This window comes from Anopheles ziemanni, chromosome 2, assembly GCF_943734765.1.
Source record: "Anopheles ziemanni chromosome 2, idAnoZiCoDA_A2_x.2, whole genome shotgun sequence".
Taxonomy (NCBI): Eukaryota; Metazoa; Arthropoda; class Insecta; order Diptera; family Culicidae; genus Anopheles; species Anopheles ziemanni.
In genome coordinates, this window is record NC_080705.1 from 8,626,744 (window position 1) to 8,646,518 (window position 19,775).

The following is a 19,775-nucleotide window of genomic DNA, read 5'->3' on the forward strand; positions in this document are numbered from 1 at the left end:
TGTTAATAATGTGTAGAAGTTAGTTAAATATGAAAGAAACACACTAACTATTGAAATAAAATGCTAAACAAAAATGCACGTGTGATTCGCAATGAAATGTTTGTTTACTTTTTCCGAAAGTCGAGTAGTGTTGGCAATGGATGTACAAGGTAAGAACAAGTTGAATCCGATCCCTACATGGAGCTATTCAATCCGATCGTCAATTTAGTACCGTTAAATTCTCTTCCACCATGAAATAGGAAAGTTATAGCTGTAAATAAGAATTTAAATTTTAGTGTAACCGATGTAATGAATAAAACATTACCATTTTGATCAAATTCCCGAGGTAGAAAAAGGATTTGTTCCGTTGGCGGGTCGGAGTTGAAAGAGTCAATCATTCCCTGGAGCTACAACGACCACCACTAGTTGGCCTAGGAGCCAGGCGGCAGATGATACCTCCTATCGATCCTGCGCTCCTGTTACCAAAAGAGCCGGCCCGACCGATTTTCGACACATTTCGAGAGCAAAATCGTAGGGATTTTGCTTTTTGGTAACAGGGTCGCAGATCGCGAGGAGGTAGCCCGGCATCCGATCGAAAATACGTTCCTCTCTTTCTGTCCTTTGGCATATTGGAATGATGTCATGATCGATGCTGATTGGCTAGATCATGGTCCGGCAGACGATACCTCCTAGCAATCCTGCGCGCCTGGTATCAGACCAGCCAAAACGGCCACTTTTATCGAGCGTCGATTTCAATTTTTCACCGAAACGTTACAGGACTGTGATGTTTCGTACCAGGAGCGCAGATCGCGAGCAGGTAGCCTGGAGTCCTATACTCATCTCTCTTTCTGACCTTCGACTTTGGCCTGGCCTTGTGATCTCCTATCAATCCTGCTTCCCTGTTATCAGTGCAGCAAGTTTGATAGAGGTCGAGATCGACACGAAAACACGTTTCCTGGTTTTCACGATTCATTTCCGTTTCTAGGGATTTTCTTATAATTTCCTTACCTGCCAATACTCTTAAAACCAGGAAAAATCTTTCACTTTTTATACCAACACAACTGAATATGAACGTTTGTTATTTTTTAAATGATTCATGTTTTATTATTTTATTTATTCTCTTATGCGTCACAGGAGTTTTCCAACTCTCAGGTTTACTTTTCCCCATGCCACTGGTCTGCGTCTCGCGATCACTTTCCCGCTTTTCCTTAGCGCTTCCTTTCGCTTTGCCGCTTTTAACAACCTAATAATACAGTGGGTGACTGCTTTTCCGTTCCCAACAACATTTTCCTTTGATTTTCTTGCTGCTTGTCCGTTCCGTTCCGTATCCCGTGTCCTTTCTCTTGTGCCTCGTCCGGTTGATCGTATCGGTTAATTTTCCACAAAAATTTCACTACTGTACTTTTTGAAGGAAGTACCATTTGCTTGTCGTATTTGGTTCACGTTCTGTCCTTCGTTCGTCGAATTGCCTACGGAAAGTTTGAATTGAAACGCCTCAAATAATGTGTTATTTAAAAGGACACCTTCCTTCCCTGCGTTTTTGGATTCTACTCTAGGAGCGTCCGGCTGCTGCTGCTGCTGTCCGTTATAATGTTTAGTAGTAAGTTTCATGTGTGATAAGTAGTTTAAGTGTTCCTCTCCTTTCCCTTTGGCATCAACAAATTGCTCGTTATAACAGTTTCCATCCACCCCCGCTCCCTCCTGCTGGTCTCTCTCGTTCCCGCCCGGGTAATAATTTGTTGCTTTACTTTGTAGCTTTGTCAATTATTATATTCTTTATTTTCACCATTGCTTCTATATAAAAATAAATACTTAACATTCTCGGTTACCGGTCTGTTTTTTAGATGTAACAACAAACTCTCTCCGCCGTTACGGACGCCTTCGTTAGGATTTGTGTATCTTATTAAAACGTCCGCTTCGTTCAATCCGTCTCACACCGCACTGTTCCGTTCCATTTTGCGCTTCCGTAGGATCTCTCTAGTTAAATAATTATCTACACCAGCCCATCATATATACGCAATCAGTCACTCCATTTTCCGTGCCTAACGATCTCCCTCCCCTGTTGTTAGTGCCCTCCTCTTTCTATGTACATTTTCCTTATCCCCGTACTCCCAACTTTACGGTCCGATTTGAAAGGCATCCTAACAACAAACATTGTTGACTCTCAACGCTCTCATTCCTATGTGCCTCGCTTTGCTTTTCCGTTCGTTATCCACCCTTTATCCGGGGATCCTTGTAGCACCGGGGAAAAATAATAATACGAAACAAGCACCCCCTCGTCATTTCGAACAAAAGTGTCGCCTTTTCTTCCTCCTCACAAATCGGTTTGCGCGTCTAAAGATGTGTGTGGTGTTTGGCAAGAGGCTTGTGTGTTTCTCATCGGAAGGTGGAAAAACTCAACGGAACCGCGACGTAGCGATTAGGATACTACCCCGATGGCTTTAAAAGGGTGGGGGCCTAAGATCTACAGTTCTGCTTAAAGACTGGGTAGTTGTTGTTGGTGGTACACGCTAGACACTACGATCGTTTTAGTTTTTGCGCCTTTGCCTCTTCTATCGCCTATCTATTTATCGTCGTTTGCACTCTCTTCAACGATCTAAGGGGCCATTTTTTCCCCCGTTCTAACCGAAGCGCGGAAGCGATTGTGTGTTTAAGAGTAGGTTGTCTTGAATTTAGTACGAAAAAGGAAAGTAATTTTAAAGTAAAATAAAAATAAAAAATATTTCAAACTCGAGCAATATCAACCCACGACGACGACCTCCGGGTTTCCTTGTTGGACTATTTATGTTGGTATGCTACTCCGAAAAGAAAGTAAACGAAATCCAGGATTGTTGTAGCTTTACAGAAAGTTATATCGTGTGCCGATATATTTAAGAAAAGTATAGTAACAGAGGGAGAGGTGCACAATAAACCCTTTGATGCCGGTGGATAGATAGAGTCTCCTCCAGCTAGGGCTTGGTGATTTTGTACTTCTCGAAAGATGTTGGAAAGATAGAAAAGTCACGAAGGGAAACGAGTTCCCTAAAAGTACAGAGTTAGGGTACCGATTTGATGTTAAATGTTCACCATGGGGGAGAAGGAGGGTTGATCCGTCCAGGGTGGGGGTTAGCACGAACTTTTCCAGAGAAAGGTTCGGAACCGGGACGTGGGACCAACGATGCCGATGAGATCTTTTACTTTGCCGGGTCAGTCGGGTGTCGGTTTTGATATTGCTCGGTTGTCGAAAAGAATAAATTTTCATAAAGCATGAAAAGTCGAGTAAATAGTATGAATGATTGAAAGATCTACAATGAAAAAAAAAAAATAATTCGTTGTTCATTGGACTAGAAGTAGAATTAAGTTGTAGAGATGCACCACACACCGTCACATGTTCCACACACCATCCGCCACACGCTAGTAGTTTGTGATGTGCGATATAATTTAAGCGCTCCTACGAGGAACATATCATCCGAGGGCATTCGGAACACGGGAAAGGGGTCTGTACGTCCGGCAAAGGATAACCGGCGTAATCGTAAAACAATTGTCACATCATTCACCGACATCAAAGCAAGCACTGGAAAGAAAGGCAAACTCGATCGCAAACTCACTCGAAGGATGATTTTCTAAGCGCATCCTATCCTAGGAAAAGTAGGCTATGGTAGGGTAGCTTGAAATGAAGGATGATCTTACTATGTTCGAACGAACTTCTGTGTGGATTTCACAGGAAATAGTTTAGGAAGAAGAAAAACAGAAGAGGTTCAGTTCCGTCCCGATTGGACTTACACAGACACACACACACATGCAAACACGCACTAAGCCACACACGGCAGCACGCTTCTCATACACCGGAATGTTTCGGCACGCACCTCATCAGACGAAAAGCCGTTAATAAACTCTACTGCATAAACGATAAGCGTCATCTCTAATCTAAAGTGGCTCTAAAATCAACGACGGAGGATCACAAATACTGAAGTGTTTCTACGGCGCATTTCCGCGGGCAGTTTAAGAAATGTTTCGAGTGAGTGTACGACCATGTTTCCTTCTCCTTCATTGGCGTTTTTGTTCGCAGGGAAAACCGGATGTGGATGTGAAGAATAATTTCTATCGATGAGTATCGATATTGTTTTATCGTAATGTTTTCGCACGGTGTTCATTTGTGGGTTGTACATTCCTTTCGCATGTGTACCGCAATGCTCAATGGTCGAGATATATTGCACCCCTTTCTCTCCCGTGGTTGGGGGAAGGGTGAACGCGTTGGATGGGGAGGGGCGCGATCTGTGGTGCTTAAAACGAAAAGATAATATCCTGTTTGTTTGTCTACTCTAAAAAGTTGGTTAAACAAACGAAGAGAGAGAGATGAACTACAGATACAGTATTCTACATTAAATTCTCTCCTTCTCGCTTCGTTTTAGCTAAATGATTTAAAGATACTAAATAGGGACACAACTTAAAGGTCTAAAAAAAAAGTTCCGAAAGAAAGGAAACGCGACGATTTCTTCTTTCTTGCACCATCTTAGTGATGACGTAATGTGTGCCTTAAACCACTCTCCTATCTCTCTCTCACTCTTCTTGACGCACTTTCACACGAACACAGCAGCCTATTACAGCAGTCCACCTTTGCGGCCAAATAGCAACGAACTGATCGTGCCGTACACACTTTGTCCGAGCGAACGGGTACTTTCCTCTTTCGGGGCCGCCGCCGCCGCTTGCTGCGTTTCCTTTCGGGTATCCTTGCCTTGGTTGGAGGTTGATTTGCTGCCCGCGGAAGATGGTTTATTCCCGCCGACCGTGCCGAGATCTGGTCGGACGCCGGTCCGCCCGGTGGACGCACCGTTCACCGTGCCGAGATCCGGTCGCTGGGTACCTCCGTTCGCACCGTTCATCAGGTTACGGCGAGACTTTTGGCGCTGCATCTGCTTCAGTCGTGCGGCCGTAGTCGGTGAGGCGGTAGCGGCGGGCGACGGACGGTCCGAGTCGTTGCTCGCCACGGAAGAGCTGTCCGAGTCGGAGGACATCGCCGTGCTGATGCCGCTGCTCGCACCGGACGACGACGCCATACTCTTGAGGCTGTCGTGCGAAAGACCCTTGCTCAAGACGGCCTTGATCGTGCGCTTGTCAATGAGGACCGTTTCGTCGTCCGCTTGTTGTTGTTGCTGCTGCTGGTGTTTGCGTCGTTGATCCTGGAGGTGCTTCAAGCTGGTCAGCTGTGCCATCGGGCTGCGTCCGCGACCGGTCGACGCCGTGCTGTACATGGCCGACGAACCGTGTAGGGCGAGCGGACTGATGCCGGGCGGGTGCTGCGGTGGCAGCATGATGTTCTCCAGCCCGATACTCTCCACCTTCTCCATGATCTTGATCGAGCGGAGTGCCTTCTTCTCCAGCCGGGAAAGGGCGACCTTGTTGCGGGAAATAACTCTCGACGCACGGTCGGTGGGGTCGGAGGGACCGGGGCCACCGCTGCTATTGCTGGTCGAGGCGGCAAAGCGTTTGCGAAGGATATCGGCTCCAGATGCTAGCAGACCGGACAGGAGTGGTGGTTCGGGGGACATTGAACGTGTCGGGGAACCATCTGGAAGCGAAAAATGGGAACAGATTATTGAAGTACTCTTGGACTTGGAGCAAACAACGAAGAGCAACGAATATCCAACCGAAAAACTGACGCCTACTACGAACATCCAATCGAATTTCGTAGTGACGCCTACTGTGATTAACGATAATAAGACCAAGTCATTTATTTCTTACCTGGACTATTGCAGGGTGTGACCGTGGGTGAAAAGTTGGGTCCCGCGGGGGTGTTAAGTGCACTGGGGGTAACGGCCTTGATGCCACGCTCGTTCAGCATGGACGCGAGGCCTAGGTTGACGCTGAAAGTCGAGCAGGAGTTGCGCCGCGACAGACTGGACCGTGGCGTCGACGGAGCGGTCGGTTGTCGCGATGGACACTCGGACGCCATCTGCGAGGACATCTGTGACGGTGGCAGACTGAAGGTGACGGCCGTGGTGCCATCGTCCGGATGCAGTACGGTGCTGTTGGTGTAGGTGTAGGTGCATCCGAACGATTGGAACCGCTTGCCCGGGTGATCTTCGGCGTCTTCGTCCTCCTCAACGTCGGAGAGCGAGTACGTTTGAAGACCGAGTTCGTCGAGTCCACGACCACCGCGTATCGTAACACCGGGTCGTTCCTCGAGCAGTCCACTCAGCGTCGGCGTGGCCAACCGTGACCAGTGGTGAAGGGTCTGCGAGCCCTCGATCGGTTTCACAATCTGCAACTTCTCCGGTAGGCGCCACTGGGAACTGCTGTTACCGCCACCGGTCGCCGCCGACGACAGGCCGGACAAGCCGGACGAACCGGTAGACATAATACTGTCCGGCGTGCGGCAACCGAGCGGCATTCCCGACGGCTGCTCATCGTAGCTGTACGTACCGAGCGGGGCATGCTGGAGCATTGCTCGCCTCGCCAACACTTCGGCCGGCGTAAGGCGCTTCAAGGCCGCCTCCAGATCCTTGGCACCCGGTGCACCCGGAATGCCTGGCTGCTGGCCCGTTCCCGGGTAGCCATCGTCCGAGTCGGCGGTAAGGCTTTCGCGCGAGTACGACCGTCCTCCGAGCGAGCTTCCTCCACCGTACATCGTGCTGTAAACCGACGAACCACCACCACCGCCGCTCAGATACGAGTGTGCCATCGTGGTGTGCGATGCGCCAGCATTGGCCGAATTGCCTCCCAGTCCTGGGTAAACGTACGGCGCCATCCGTGGCTGCGAGGAGGAACTCATCGTCATCGAACCGAGCTGCGAGAAACTATCACTGAACCCGTTCGGATTCGCCCGGCTCGCCGTGCGCACCGTTTCGAATACCTTCCGGTACGAGGGCACCTGCTGCTGGCCGCCGACGCCACCTACACCACCTAGCATTCCTCCACGCACCGAGTCGATGCCCGAGTCGAGACTGTGCTCCGAGTAGAGCGACGTTTCCATCAGCTCCGACTGCAGGGAATCGGGTGCGCCACCGGCGAGTGCCGTAATGCCCGGGATGAGCGAACTCCTCGCCAACGGTTGGGCTCGTTTACGCTGCCGCCGCAGCTGCTCCTGCGTTTCCTGCAGCAGATTCAGCACCTCCTGATAGCGCAGCTTGAACTCGGACAGCTCGCCCGCCAGCAGGTTCTGGTTCTCTTTGGTGATGCTGAGCAGCGACGACGCTTCCTCGTTCTCCGACGTCAGCTGATGCAGCCGTATTTCCGCCTCCGACAGGCGCCCCGTGAGGCTGATGATTTGCTCATGCTGCAGCCGGTTTTCCTCCTTTAGTCGCTCGAGTTCCAAATCTGAGGAGAAGAGAACTGCGGTTACTGTGTGGTCCCGGAGCACGACACGACGAAACACGGTACTTACTCAAACCATCGAACTCGCTGTTGGCCGTCGTGAGCTGGTTGGCGATGTCGGCCATCAGCTTGCGCTCCTGCTCCTCGCACTCGTCCGTCTCCTTCACCAGCTGGGCCGTCTCCGTGCGCAGGGACTTGTTCTCCTCCTCCAGGTGCTTGACCTTGCGCTGCAGCAGCTCCAGGTTGATCGACTTCGATGCCGTCGGTGTGACTGTGGGCAGGAGAATAGCAAACGGAAAGCAAATGTTAGTCCAGCGGCCACCTAACATTGGGAAGCCATAGAGAGAGCCTCTCTGAGAGAGAGAGGGAAACGAGGCCGTACGGAATAATTGCATGCAAAAGCACTTGGACGTGGTGGCCGACACTGATAAGGAGATACTGCGACGCTGGTAACACAGCAACGAGCGACGATGACGGACCAACGGCATCATCAGCACGATCGGTTCGCTTATCTCCATTGACCTGTAGCCGCCGGTCGGTTGTGTCTTTCCTCCGCATCGGAATCTCGCTTCGTCGTCTAGGGACGTGCCCCTACCACTACAAAAACCCTCGCCTTATTTTCCTTTAATAGAACGAAGAGGTCGGAGGGGACTAAGCGTAAACCTATAAGGTTCATTAGAGAGAACACTTCACAACCGAACCGTCCTCCTGTTGTTGGAGGTTGCCGTAACCGAACGGAAACTCATTCGTGGCTTCCAAACACACTGAACCTCGAGTTCGCACTGAAAGGCGCCACCACCAAGCGACACGCGAGCATCAGCATTTCGTAACCGAGTTGGAAAACATACTCTGTCTATTGATTTTTGTACGAATGTTTCTTTTTTGTTTTCTTCCCACTAAGGATCAAACACTCCCCAAATAGAATCCGTCCACCGAGAACTGGCGCTACGTTATGCGCCAAAATGGACGGAGAAAACACGACATCTATCGATTTTCAGCTCGATATAATTCCGTTACCGCATTTCTTCGGAAGGAAAAGAGGACATGGAATGTTTTTTTTTTTTTACAATTACCATACAACGACGGCGCTAAAGTCTCCTTCTCGGGCTGGACACACGCAACAAACTGAGGTTTAAAATTAACTTTGACGAGAGCCAGTGTACACAACCCAACACTTCACACACTTTGGCTGATGCACTTCGACTGCATTTGTCGTTGCACTTCGGTCCGGAGTGCTATTGCGTCGTTGTTATGATTGAGCGGGAGGGGGGGAGGAGAAGTAGAAGCAGAAATGATTGCAAATGATAAGCAATAACGCTGGTGGCACCGTTTCTTCCTTCGTCCCGGTTTCCTCCTCTTTTCAATTAGATTAAAACGAATACCGGGGTGACACTTTGAGTAATTTTATATTTGCTTTACACCTCCTCCCTGGGAGATAAATCAAGAGTGGCCGAGAGTCAAGTTCTCGTCAGTCTGGTCAGGGGCTTATCTTGCCCGTGGAGAACAAGTTCATACCTCTGATATCAAACCCCGTTGAGTGGCATTAGATCATTTCGGAACGCAAACGCTTGTCTCCGTCGCGTATGACGCAATCGCTAGTTTCACGTGCTAATATATATGATAGAGCTTACGCCATCCACAAACTCGACGACTCACTGGAGGAAAGTTTCAAATTCTTTCTGTCCACGAAAGGCAGGATTGCAAATATATTAGTCCGTGGTGGCGATTCGATCGGCAAACCTCCACCATTTGTTTTCCCAAATGACTTTCACTCACGTCGCCATTGAGAGCCATTGTGATTCCTTCGCTTATCAGTTGATTTGGTAAAGTCGACTAAAACAAAAGGAATGCTGGCCGCCCCTCGGAGAGGGGTTGTTTGTAAATCAAGGAGTGGAAAAACAAACCCTATGTGTGAGGGTTCGAAAGGTTGGTAAAATAGAGGTGCGGTATTAGAGCCAACTTGTGTCGGGGAAGCTATTAATCAGCACAATTATTGGGAACGCCATCGAAAGCAGTCAACAACGCCTTCCTACAATGAAACCGGGAAAGGTAAGGTTAGGTGGGATCGCACGGGGCTTACCATTTTCACTGGTATCGTCGGCATCGTTCGTCAGTATGCCGATCAGCTCGTTCTTCTGGTGCAGCTCGTGCGAGAGCTGCGCCAGGTTCTCGTTCGTGCCCTTCAGCTCCTGCTCCAGCTCGGCGACCCGGTTCTCCAGGTGCGTGTTCTGCGTCAGCAGCTCCTTGCCGATCTGCACCGTCAGCTCGAGGTCCTTTTCCTTCTCTTCCAGCAGACGCGTTACGGCATCGATGTCATCGTACGCGCGGGTCATTTGGCTCACTCGGTTACCGCATAGGACTGTGTGGGAGAGAGGAAGAAAGGTCGGAACATCTTCATTAGTAACGGATAATTAGGTGTCATATATCGGGGGTGATTGATGAAAGTACGAGCATACAAGGAAGATAAAATCAAAGTAAATGGATTGAACATGATGACACAAACCAGACTTAAATCGAACAGTTTATTGTCACTGGAATTTCCTTTATCAAAGACCGACAGACAAAGAGGAAATAAAGTAGACCACTTGAACACGATAGTTAAGATAGAAATCGATACACTTGAACTTGAAACCGGGAACTACGACGCCACACGCTAATTGCATTCGCGTTCAAGAACGCTCAATCGGAGGTGGAAGTGTTTGGCTTATCGAATTGTGTCACGCTTTGTTGGAGGAAAATTACATTAAGAGGATTAAACCTGCCCATTTGTTCTACTAGAACCCGGGAAGGCCAGATTAGGTATTCTTCTTCTAACGATAGAAAACCAACACCACCTCTTTAACGTTTGCGAGTAAAACCCGCTAAGTGGTTGTTACGAAAACATGTAAAACGTAACAAAAGCAACAAGGTACCACTTAAAAAAGCCACTTTTCGGCCTATGCTTGTTAGGTTTGGAACTGCTTTTATTTTTTAATTTTGCACCCAACACCCAGCAGCTACGATTATGTTGTGTTTGGCCGAGAGAACCGGTGGGGCAAAAGAAATTGTGGTACCATTTCTTCGAGAAGATAGGGCAAAAGTCTGGCCGCGGGTCGTGTTACGCAACCCTCCGAAAAAACAAACAAAACAAAAACGAAACAATCCCAGGAGAAAAGAAACAAATCAAGGAGCTGCCGGCGAAACGAAAAGATTGCTCCAGTTTTCCACCACCACCACACAAAAACCGAAGAAAAGCTCCCCTCGTGACGGAATGGAATCGTGAGCGGAACATCAATATTAGCGCAGTCGGAAAGAAAAGTGGCTCCCATCTCGAGCAGCATCCTCTTTTTCTTATTCTCCTTTCCCAGCTCTAGGGTTTTTTTTGTGGGGTGGGTGGGTGGGTGGTGCTGTGGAATGTTTTGTTATTCGATTTTAATTTTTGTTTGTTTGCCCGATTAATGGAACGATTAAAATGTATTACGTTGGCGGCCCTGTTTTTGGCTTTCCTTTTCAGCGCTAAAAGGGTTTGTGCAATATTTCGGTTTTATTGTAGCATCGGATGATGTAATGTTTTGCATTTAAATGGTGTTTGTAAGAACCGGCAAATTTCGCATTCCAATAACCAAGGATTAATCACCTCACGAAGCATCATTACACGTGATTGCAATAAAACCGATTGGAAGTAAAATAAACCAAGGGGCAAAGAAAGTAAGTGTGAAGCTTAATGGATGACTTGGGAAACAAGAATGGCTCTATGAATGGTTAGATGGCCGCACCTGACAACCCTGGAACACGACACAAATGAGTCTGTCCATGTCACGAAGGACCTGCCGCCGACCGGAGCATGTCTCGTAAAGCATGAAACATTATCACGCTGCAGTTTAGTTGCCTTTTTAGCATCGAACGAGCATTTCGTCGTCGACGAGTCACCTTTGACAGTGATGATTTCGTGACCGGCGAAAGAATAAACTAACCGGTGAACTCCCTTCCTTCTCTTGGGAGTAGCTCTAATGAAGTCATTATGCAACATTCTTCTTCCCCTTCGGGTGTGTTTGTTTGCTTAACACTAGTTTCCCAGCACGGTAAAAAAGAAAACGCCAGAAGGTAAAGGGGGTTGGCATTCCGATCGACAGCACAGGATAAAAATGTACAACAAATTCACGAGGTGTCTAGGTGACTGTTGACCCTCCCCTTCATTTCCTTCACGACACGAAGCCTCATCATCTGGCTGACAATGTAAAAGATGCTTCTCCACACAATCATTCACGGTGAAAAGCTTCGAAAGGTTCCGAAAAAGGTAAATGTCACGAAAAACAAACGGGAACCACCAGCAGCGTTCGGTGTTATTTCGCAAACAAAATTTTCCGACCAACACTCCCCGGGTTGCCAATCGACACTTACAACAACAGGCCATTGTTCGGAAAGGATGTCTATTTTATTTATCTTAGGTCGATTCGATTTATCTGTCGAACGTTTGAAACATTTTTCGCCAACCATGAAGGGCAACACAAAAATAAACCTGAACGACGAATTATCGAGACCACCATCTCTCTCTTCGGCGGGTTATGAGATGCTGGTTGACGTTCGATCCATTTCCAACGTTCATTGTGTCCATAAATCCAATTAATATTGCCAATCACCAGACGGTGCACGATCGCGATCTGTTAACATGTTAATCCTTTCATTGGCCGAAAACGCGAAAATCGTGAGATGAAAGTGACACAAGTGTCGTGAGAGACGGGGAGACAACCCGTCCGGGGGACTGTAAAGGGACACAAGTGGATTTACTGCTGACAAATGTGTACCACCTTCTCCTACTGAAGGGGGAAACTACCTGTTCCAAGATGGTGGAAACTGGTTTGTTTGGATAATATTTGTATGGGGAGTATTTTCCTAAACCCTATTTGCTGAAAAACGGCAATCGCTATAAAAATTTACTGTTATTGACAGTCATAATGCTTAGCTTCTATTCTCTAAGCCGCGGCGGGGGTTTTAGGTTTCACTTTCCATCCACGTTTGTGGGCGATCGATGTGAACCACTTTCGGGTTCCCGATCGCCGGAGGAAGATATCGCCGAGAACTAGTAATTTATCGACTGACACTCCACCGTCGTCGTTGTCTCTCGTTGTTGGCTGCTTTATCTTGCCATCATCCAATCGGCCAGGTCTCGCTCCTCGTCTAACGAGCCGAGAGATGATGTACGATCATCTTCGATCTCGCGCATTACACCATTACGCAAACATTCGGTCAAACAAACAAACGCAAACAGCCTCCTCTTATTAACCCCTTCGCGAGCGAGCGATCGATCGAAAACGAGCTCTGGATTTTCCGCCGCTCGCTTTTCTTCCTTCTTTCCGACGTCGGGGTTTCGACCTTTCACTGGCGGCGATCGTTCGGTTCCGGACGTTCGGAAAACGCCGTGGGCCCCGGTTTGCAATCGATCGCGGCCGTTGTTGTTGTTCAACTAAAAGCATTTGGGGGGCTTTGAATTTCGGTTTTCTCCGCTGGGACGCCGGGGGAAATGGGATCGAGGTTTGTGCAGTTTTCAAAAGTGCCTTTAATTAGACGACCTTTGCGGGGGCGGAAAGGTCCTTGGGGAATCGATCGGTTCCTGGTGTAACGACACCTTTTCCTACCACTTTCTTCACCACAAAAAGAAAACTCCACGGCAAGCAAGAAGAGGTTGTGTAAAGGCGCTGATGTTGTCTTCCCGATAAGCGATCATCTTGAACATAAACATTTAACTTCAATGGAACGTTTCGGTGGAGAGTTGGAGGCTGCAGAAAGTAATAAACCTCAACAACAACAACCAAATATCAACCTTCCTTTTTTCTTTCCTTCCCGTGTATGAAAATACCACCAGGTTAACGGAACCCTTGTCGAGTGTTTCATTGCACCTGAAGCGTTGGCCTTCTCGAAAACCATTTCCCCCTTCTTCCATCGATCGATCTTCCGCCGCACGCCAACCGTTTGGACTGACATTAGAATCGAAGGGGAGAGTTTGAAAATTTTCCCAGACTCCACGAAAACCGGTCACTGGCAGCCACACCTTGCTGCGGCTGTCTGCACCCTCTTAGGCGCCCGCAAAACTGAGTGACTAACGATGTCGGCGCGATCCTCCACCGAGCGGGGGCTATTAAAATATTTATTGTTGATCGGAGGAAAAGTTCAAACGAACGAACGTTGCGAAGGGCTCTGGCAAAAGGTTTTCCACCCCGCCGGCGGTGGCGGAGGAGGAGGTTTGGTTGGCACTGGAATGTACCTTCTTGTGCGCCGTTTTTGCGTCAGATCAGATATCAAGCAGCCGAAGCGACTAACAAGATGCTGAATAGGAAAGGGAGTTGGGGCAAACAAACGGCCAAGCCTTAGGTCTAGTTTAATTTAATTTCATTTACTTGTTTACGTTTGCTCCCGCGTGGGGCGAAGGGAACGAATGCAATTAGTGGCGCCATCGGCGACCACCAGAACAACATTCCAATGTGCGAACGATAAGGAAGTCCCGGGAACAGGTTGGTCCTGGCAAAAAAAGGCACCACCAACGGGTTTGTTTTAAGATTTCGCTATCGAATTCAATATCAAAAGCGAGCAAATTTATCGAAAAGCCCTTTCCGAAGGGTGGACCCGCTGAGTGAATGCATTAAAATTGCCTTTGCCTTTTCGCGGTTGGAGAAATTATTAACAGCATTTACATAACACGACGCCGGAGCACAACAGGATCATGAAATGGTATGCCTCCACGGAGCGCGCTAATTGACGATGGTCAGGGGCTCGTTAAGGGCAAACAAGTAGGGTCACTTTCTATCTCGGGTTCATTTCCTTGGATTGTTTTCGGTTTTCCCATTTAGATTTGGATGTGGCCGTGGGCGATATCAGGCCTACGATCGTTTGGATGGAAAGTTTTCTAGCAAACGAGCGAGAGAAACATGAAGTTTAGAAAGATATGCAATTGGCTACACATAAGAGACACATTTGGATTCAGTTTAATAAGGTTCGATAGCAAAACAGGTAGAGTAACACAAATTAAACATAATTTAGCAAAAAGAAAACACACACACGCAAATAACAAACGAAAAATAAATAGTGCTCATTCTGAAAACACATAACATATAATCAAACAAGAATAGCAACAACCCGTTACCAGGAAATACTTAAATCAAAATCGAACACACACACACAAAATGTAGTTGGTAAATCCGTCCTGGAACTCTTCAAACCTGGCCGAACAACACCGTCTTCTCCTCCTCCACCACCACCACCATCTCTCTCGCGTGATCTTCGGTGCGATTTAACACTCGTGAAGCTGCTCGAATTGACAACCACCGTGCTCTGTGCACCACAAGCGCCTTCACTCCGACTACTTAGCGTACTTCTGGACGAGGGAAGCGCCTGATCGACGACGGAGGACGCGGCGGACGATCGGGATCGGGATCTGGCCCGCCGGATCGTGGACAGGAGCGATCGCGATCCGAAAATCCCCTGCGAGGAGGAGTCCTCTTCCGTCGGTTCGTCATCGTGGCGGGCTTTGGGAGATCGTTTCTTAAGTCCGGTCCAGCTTTTGGGAGTTCTCCTGTGAGGTCTCGTTTCGTCCTGGAAGCACTCGGTCGAGGAGGAGGCGGACGATTGGTCCAGATTTCCGCCGGGACGGACGGACGTTCTCACCACCGGCTCCGAGTGGCAACTCTGGTCGTCCGGTTCCGTTTCCGTCCCGCTGGCATTCGTATCCTCTCCGTCGGTTTCACCGCCCGCCAAGCTGGACCCGGCATTCTTCGCCTTCTTCTTGCGAAACACATTCACGGCACGGGACAACATTTTCAACAATTCGCAAACGGAGGCGGTTCGTTCGTTCGCGATCGTTTAAGTTCATTGATTTACCACCAATAATTACGCAAGGTACATTTTAACGGAACGTCGATCTTTCAGAAAACCAGAAATGGCTTGCTTGGAAAACACATTTTCATACAGTCTGATGTTGGCACTTTGTTCACGATCACACTTTTAATAAAATCTGCAAATAACTCGATAATGGTTTTCAATTGCGAAAGTTGGGAAAACCCCTATTAAAATTTGGGAAAATGGTTTCCCCCCAAACGGCGAACCGTTTTTCACCGTTTCACAATCGCACACCGCAAACTAAGCGGGCGATTTCCACAACTCGATCGAACGGAAGATAAATAATCAAATTATGATTAACCCGTTTTCAGCCAACGAGGAAAACGATTGCGCTGTTCGTCTTGAGCGTTCCCCCCCCCCAAGCTCTCCCCACTCTCTTCGACCCAGACGAATTCGGAAAATGTGTTTCCAGCTGCTGGAATTTGCATAACGGTGCTCGGGGGAGGCGCACATATTTCTGAACCAGCCAACGTTATCTAATGCAACCCTAATTGCACCATCGCAAAACAATGTTGCAAATCATCGCAGCATTGCAAACGGCAAGAACAACCGTGTGCACATTTTTGCGAGCAACCCACCCCCCGGTTGAGCTTAAGTGATTTCCATGGGACAGGGGAGGGGGGAAAGAAACGGGCATTAGAATAGGCAACATAACCACCATTCCTAACGACCGGAACAACAAACCCTCCTTCGTCTAACGACGACGGATATGAAGGTAATGGACGGAAGGGAACGCTTTAAATAAGTCATGCATTTTCGCGTTACGATGCACACACACAAATCATCCTTCTCTTTCTCGGCTGCACCTTCTTGTAATGATGTTGCTGAAGATGATCATGATGATGACCTGGCACGATAAACCACCAGCAGTCAGATTCAATTTAGGGCGCTGCTAATTTGCCACTCAGTCAAACGGAGATGTTTCCCGAGATTTCCAATTCTAGGATGATCGCGAAAATCCATCCCTGTGCAGGTTAACGTACCTCCGCTTCTTCCCCTTTCTTTCTCCCATCTTCCGGTGGTAGGAAATCGAGTGTAGCCGTAACGATTCCATTACTCAAGACCATCCTCCCGTCGCAAATGACGTGAGATAAGATTTGCAAAGCCTCTTCGGAGCAGCTTCATCGCAACGCAGCTAATGCTAATAACGTTCCAGCTGAAGCGGGATTCGTTCTTTTTCCCAGTTTTTTCTTCCATCGCTCACGGTCATGGCCATCGGGGGGGGGGGGGGGGGGGGGGGGGGGGGGGGGGGGGGAGATGGGATTGCAATGCCTTGCAGATGGGGGAGATCTTTACGAGTTCAATTACTGCAACGAATGCAAAGGAAACGTTGAATAAAAAAGGAAGGGGGATCGTTATTTCGCGAGATCAACTTTCAAAGACCTCCCACAACGGAACATTTCCGTTTGACACCTGTGGCATGCGCCCGTCTTCGCTTGAACGAAGGTTTCACAATGTTGTTGTGTGTGTTTGCCCTTTAAAGGGTGAACCGGGACTAAACAAAAGACAAGCACAAGCAACCTCAATGCATCTGAGAGATGTCGCAGTCAGAGGGATGCGCACACAAAAGTGCACTTGTTCAGTGGGACAAACATCATCATCCACCAACGAGACCGCTCTCTTTTCCGATGCATAATGAGCCATGTTGAACATATGTTCCAAGCAGAGGGGGGTTGTAATGCGAATTGGTGCAATGGCACAACAACAATGTGACCCCAGGTGCAACATTCTTTGACAATACAGTTGTACAGTTATCTTCCTCCTCCGGTCTGTTGATCATTTTATTATTTGTTTCCCATTCGCTGAGAGAGAAAAATTATGGAAAATGCCACACTCACTTCCTCCGGGAAGGGGGAACTAAAGGAAAACAACCCCCATCCCGTCCGAGTTATGAGATGAAAACTGGACGAGGAAAAAGGTGGGCAAAAATGTGCAGACAAATCTTCTAACGATATTACGAGGAAAAGAAATGCTTGTGTCTGGAAAAAAAGTGACACTGGTGAATGTCAACTTGTGTACGTGTATGTTCACGTGCGCATTATGAGAAATTCCGTACAACGTTTCATCATTACTCGCTCTACTGCCGCAACCATCCCGGCCCTTAAGGAGCCTGCAGGGGTCAATGAAACCTCACAGCGGTGCTTGAGAGAAGTTATTGGAAAATGTGTTCACGCAACGACATGACAGAAACAACGTACTTGAAGGAATTGTTGGCATATTTGTCAAGGAAAAAAAACACATGGAGCGCCGGGAAAATCGTTCACTCCGGAAAAGACCGAGATGACTAGCAGGTAAATGACCAGCTTTCCTCTTTCGCCTCTCCTGCAAGCGCGGAAAGGAAAACATGCTCGGACATGGCATTTCCCAATTGATGGCCAATTATTTCGGGAAAATTGAAGCTAATTTAAAAGACTTCAGCGTCGACCCGAGCCGACCTCTAACGATGGTTGCGTGTTGTTGTTATGTGTGTGTGGCATTGCTGGAAGATCAGTTGGTCTCTTTTAAGGCGAACCCAAACATACTCCTTGGGTTGTTATGTTCGGCTAGTTATAGAGCATCTTACTTCCATTGGGAGGAAAAACCTCTGTTTAGATTTACGCAAGAGTTGTCCAATGTTATCACAGTTCCAATTGAAAGTACTCTCCAAATAATTTTTTCGATAAACACACAGCTTCAGTCCAACTTTGCTCGGAAAATTCAACACACACACACACGCACACAGTGTGACACGGGCCCTTCATCAAACGCGTTGGTCAAGCACATGCGCACCGCGTGCAAAAAACCACTGGGAATTGGAAACTCGACGGTGTTTTGTTTCGGGGCTTGGGACCGCCGGTAGCAAATCACCGACCATCGAAACTTTCCGACCACGTCTGGGGTGTTGTCTGGGGGGAAAATTGATAGTTTTCACTTCACTTTTCCACCAGTCTGGCCAGTCATTTCTTTTCGGCCGATAGAAAGGTGGTGTTTTTGAATCACTTTTCCACACTATCCCTCTCTCGTTGTTGCATTATCTGCACCGACGTCACTAAAAACATGGGCGACACACAACTCGGAACTTCTCCCACCCCACCCCGGGTCGGTCTCGGTCCGGAGGAAATCCGGTGAAATAATGGTGGCCAAGAAAGAAAAAAAAACAACAACAACCACCGATCAATTATCAAACAACCATTCGCGATTGACGGTTGGAAAATGAGGAAATTACATCGCAAGGCCGAACACGGGGCGAAGGAAAAACTATTTGGTTAACTAAACGCACACAACGTTGGTGGAAACTATTTATTTATCTCTTCACTGTTGTTTTGCTTTTTGCAGATTTTTTTTCCTCTGCATTTTCAACACTGTGTTACAGCAGCATCACAATTTTGGTTTTGCATCACCATCCACAACACGGCGGAGTAAACACTATGGTTTATGATAAATTTTCATTAGCTTTCTTCAATGAATCCCGAATTTGTAATTTCAAAACTATACAGGAAAATTGCCTCCTATCTTGAGCAATACTCAGCTAGCACTAGGTTCGTACGAGGGACCGGAATTTTCATTCCATCCGTGTCTTCTCAACCGGAGGGGAAACTATTTCTACGTTTTCGACTCGCAGGTCACAGAATGAAAAGAGTCCGCGAGGCAAACGGATGCTGCGCAGAGGTACTCTTACATTCCTTGAACTCATTTCCCGGGATGCAAAAGGAGACAAAAACAAATCGGAAGGAAAAACGGACGGACGGTAAGCAATAATTATTTCCCTTACGTAATCGAACCAAAACATGTTCAATTAAGATGTTTCCATTATTCAATTTAGAAGACAAACAGTAGCACTTGTTAAAGTTCAAATTAAATAATCACCCTCGGCTACGTATTCTAAACATACAATTCAACCAACGAATAGAATGATATAACCACATCGAAAGCATTAAGCAAGCGACAACACAGAACTGCACATGAAGCTGCATATATATTTAACAACATTCGGCAACGAAACGGAACGTAAGAACGTGCTGTTTTATGGAAAACTCACAACACCGCGCCTGAGGTTGGTGCTTCGATAGACACAACAATATTAAAACATTGTGAAATACTTCCAACCGAGACAGAGAGAGTTGGAAAGACAGGGCGGTGAGTGAACAAGCGATGGAAAATATGAAAATCGGACCTGCGCACCAAATGCGGTACTCGTCGCGAATGTGAAAAGGTAATGCAAGGTGATGTTGGCGAATGTGAGTATGAATAAAAATATAACATCAAAGCCTTATGCGAGAATTTATAAAAACATCGAGGTATTGGCAAAACTAGCTAAGAAAAATCTCTAGCAAGAAGTGCAAAAGAAAGCAGATGTTGCGGTCAAAGATGGACCTGCATTTCGTACGTGTTTTTTTCCCCTTTTCCTTAAAGCAAAAGGGGTGTCGTCTTCGTCTCCGTTCGCAAGGGGTTTGGGCGATCGATATTTCTATTCTCACGTAGACACGGATGACGTTGGAGGAATCACGTAGACACGGGCTTTGGGTTTTTGTTGTTTACAGAACATTACATTTTTGGCACGCCAAATTCACTTTGAACACAGGTATTGGTTGTGATTGTGTAAGATATCTTAGATTATCCTTTTGTTTTAAGATTTGGCTGTTCCGAGGCAGTGA

General features: G+C 47.6%; 1 protein-coding gene across 1 annotated transcript in view; it reads right to left on the bottom strand.

Moving 5' to 3' along the window:
- Positions 1 to 4,312: 4,312 nt before the first annotated feature.
- The window catches only part of LOC131282772 (trafficking kinesin-binding protein milt), a 78,004-nt gene continuing 62,541 nt past the window's right edge, over positions 4,313 to 19,775 (bottom strand). Inside the window, exons 4-8 of the mRNA XM_058312312.1 lie at positions 9,353 to 9,631; positions 7,343 to 7,543; positions 6,610 to 7,275; positions 5,701 to 6,573; positions 4,313 to 5,527 (exon numbers count right to left, since the gene is read on the bottom strand). Of these exons, the coding sequence (XP_058168295.1) occupies positions 4,560 to 5,527; positions 5,701 to 6,573; positions 6,610 to 7,275; positions 7,343 to 7,543; positions 9,353 to 9,631 (2,987 nt within the window). The 3' untranslated portion in view covers positions 4,313 to 4,559. The remainder of the gene's footprint in view (positions 5,528 to 5,700; positions 6,574 to 6,609; positions 7,276 to 7,342; positions 7,544 to 9,352; positions 9,632 to 19,775) is intronic.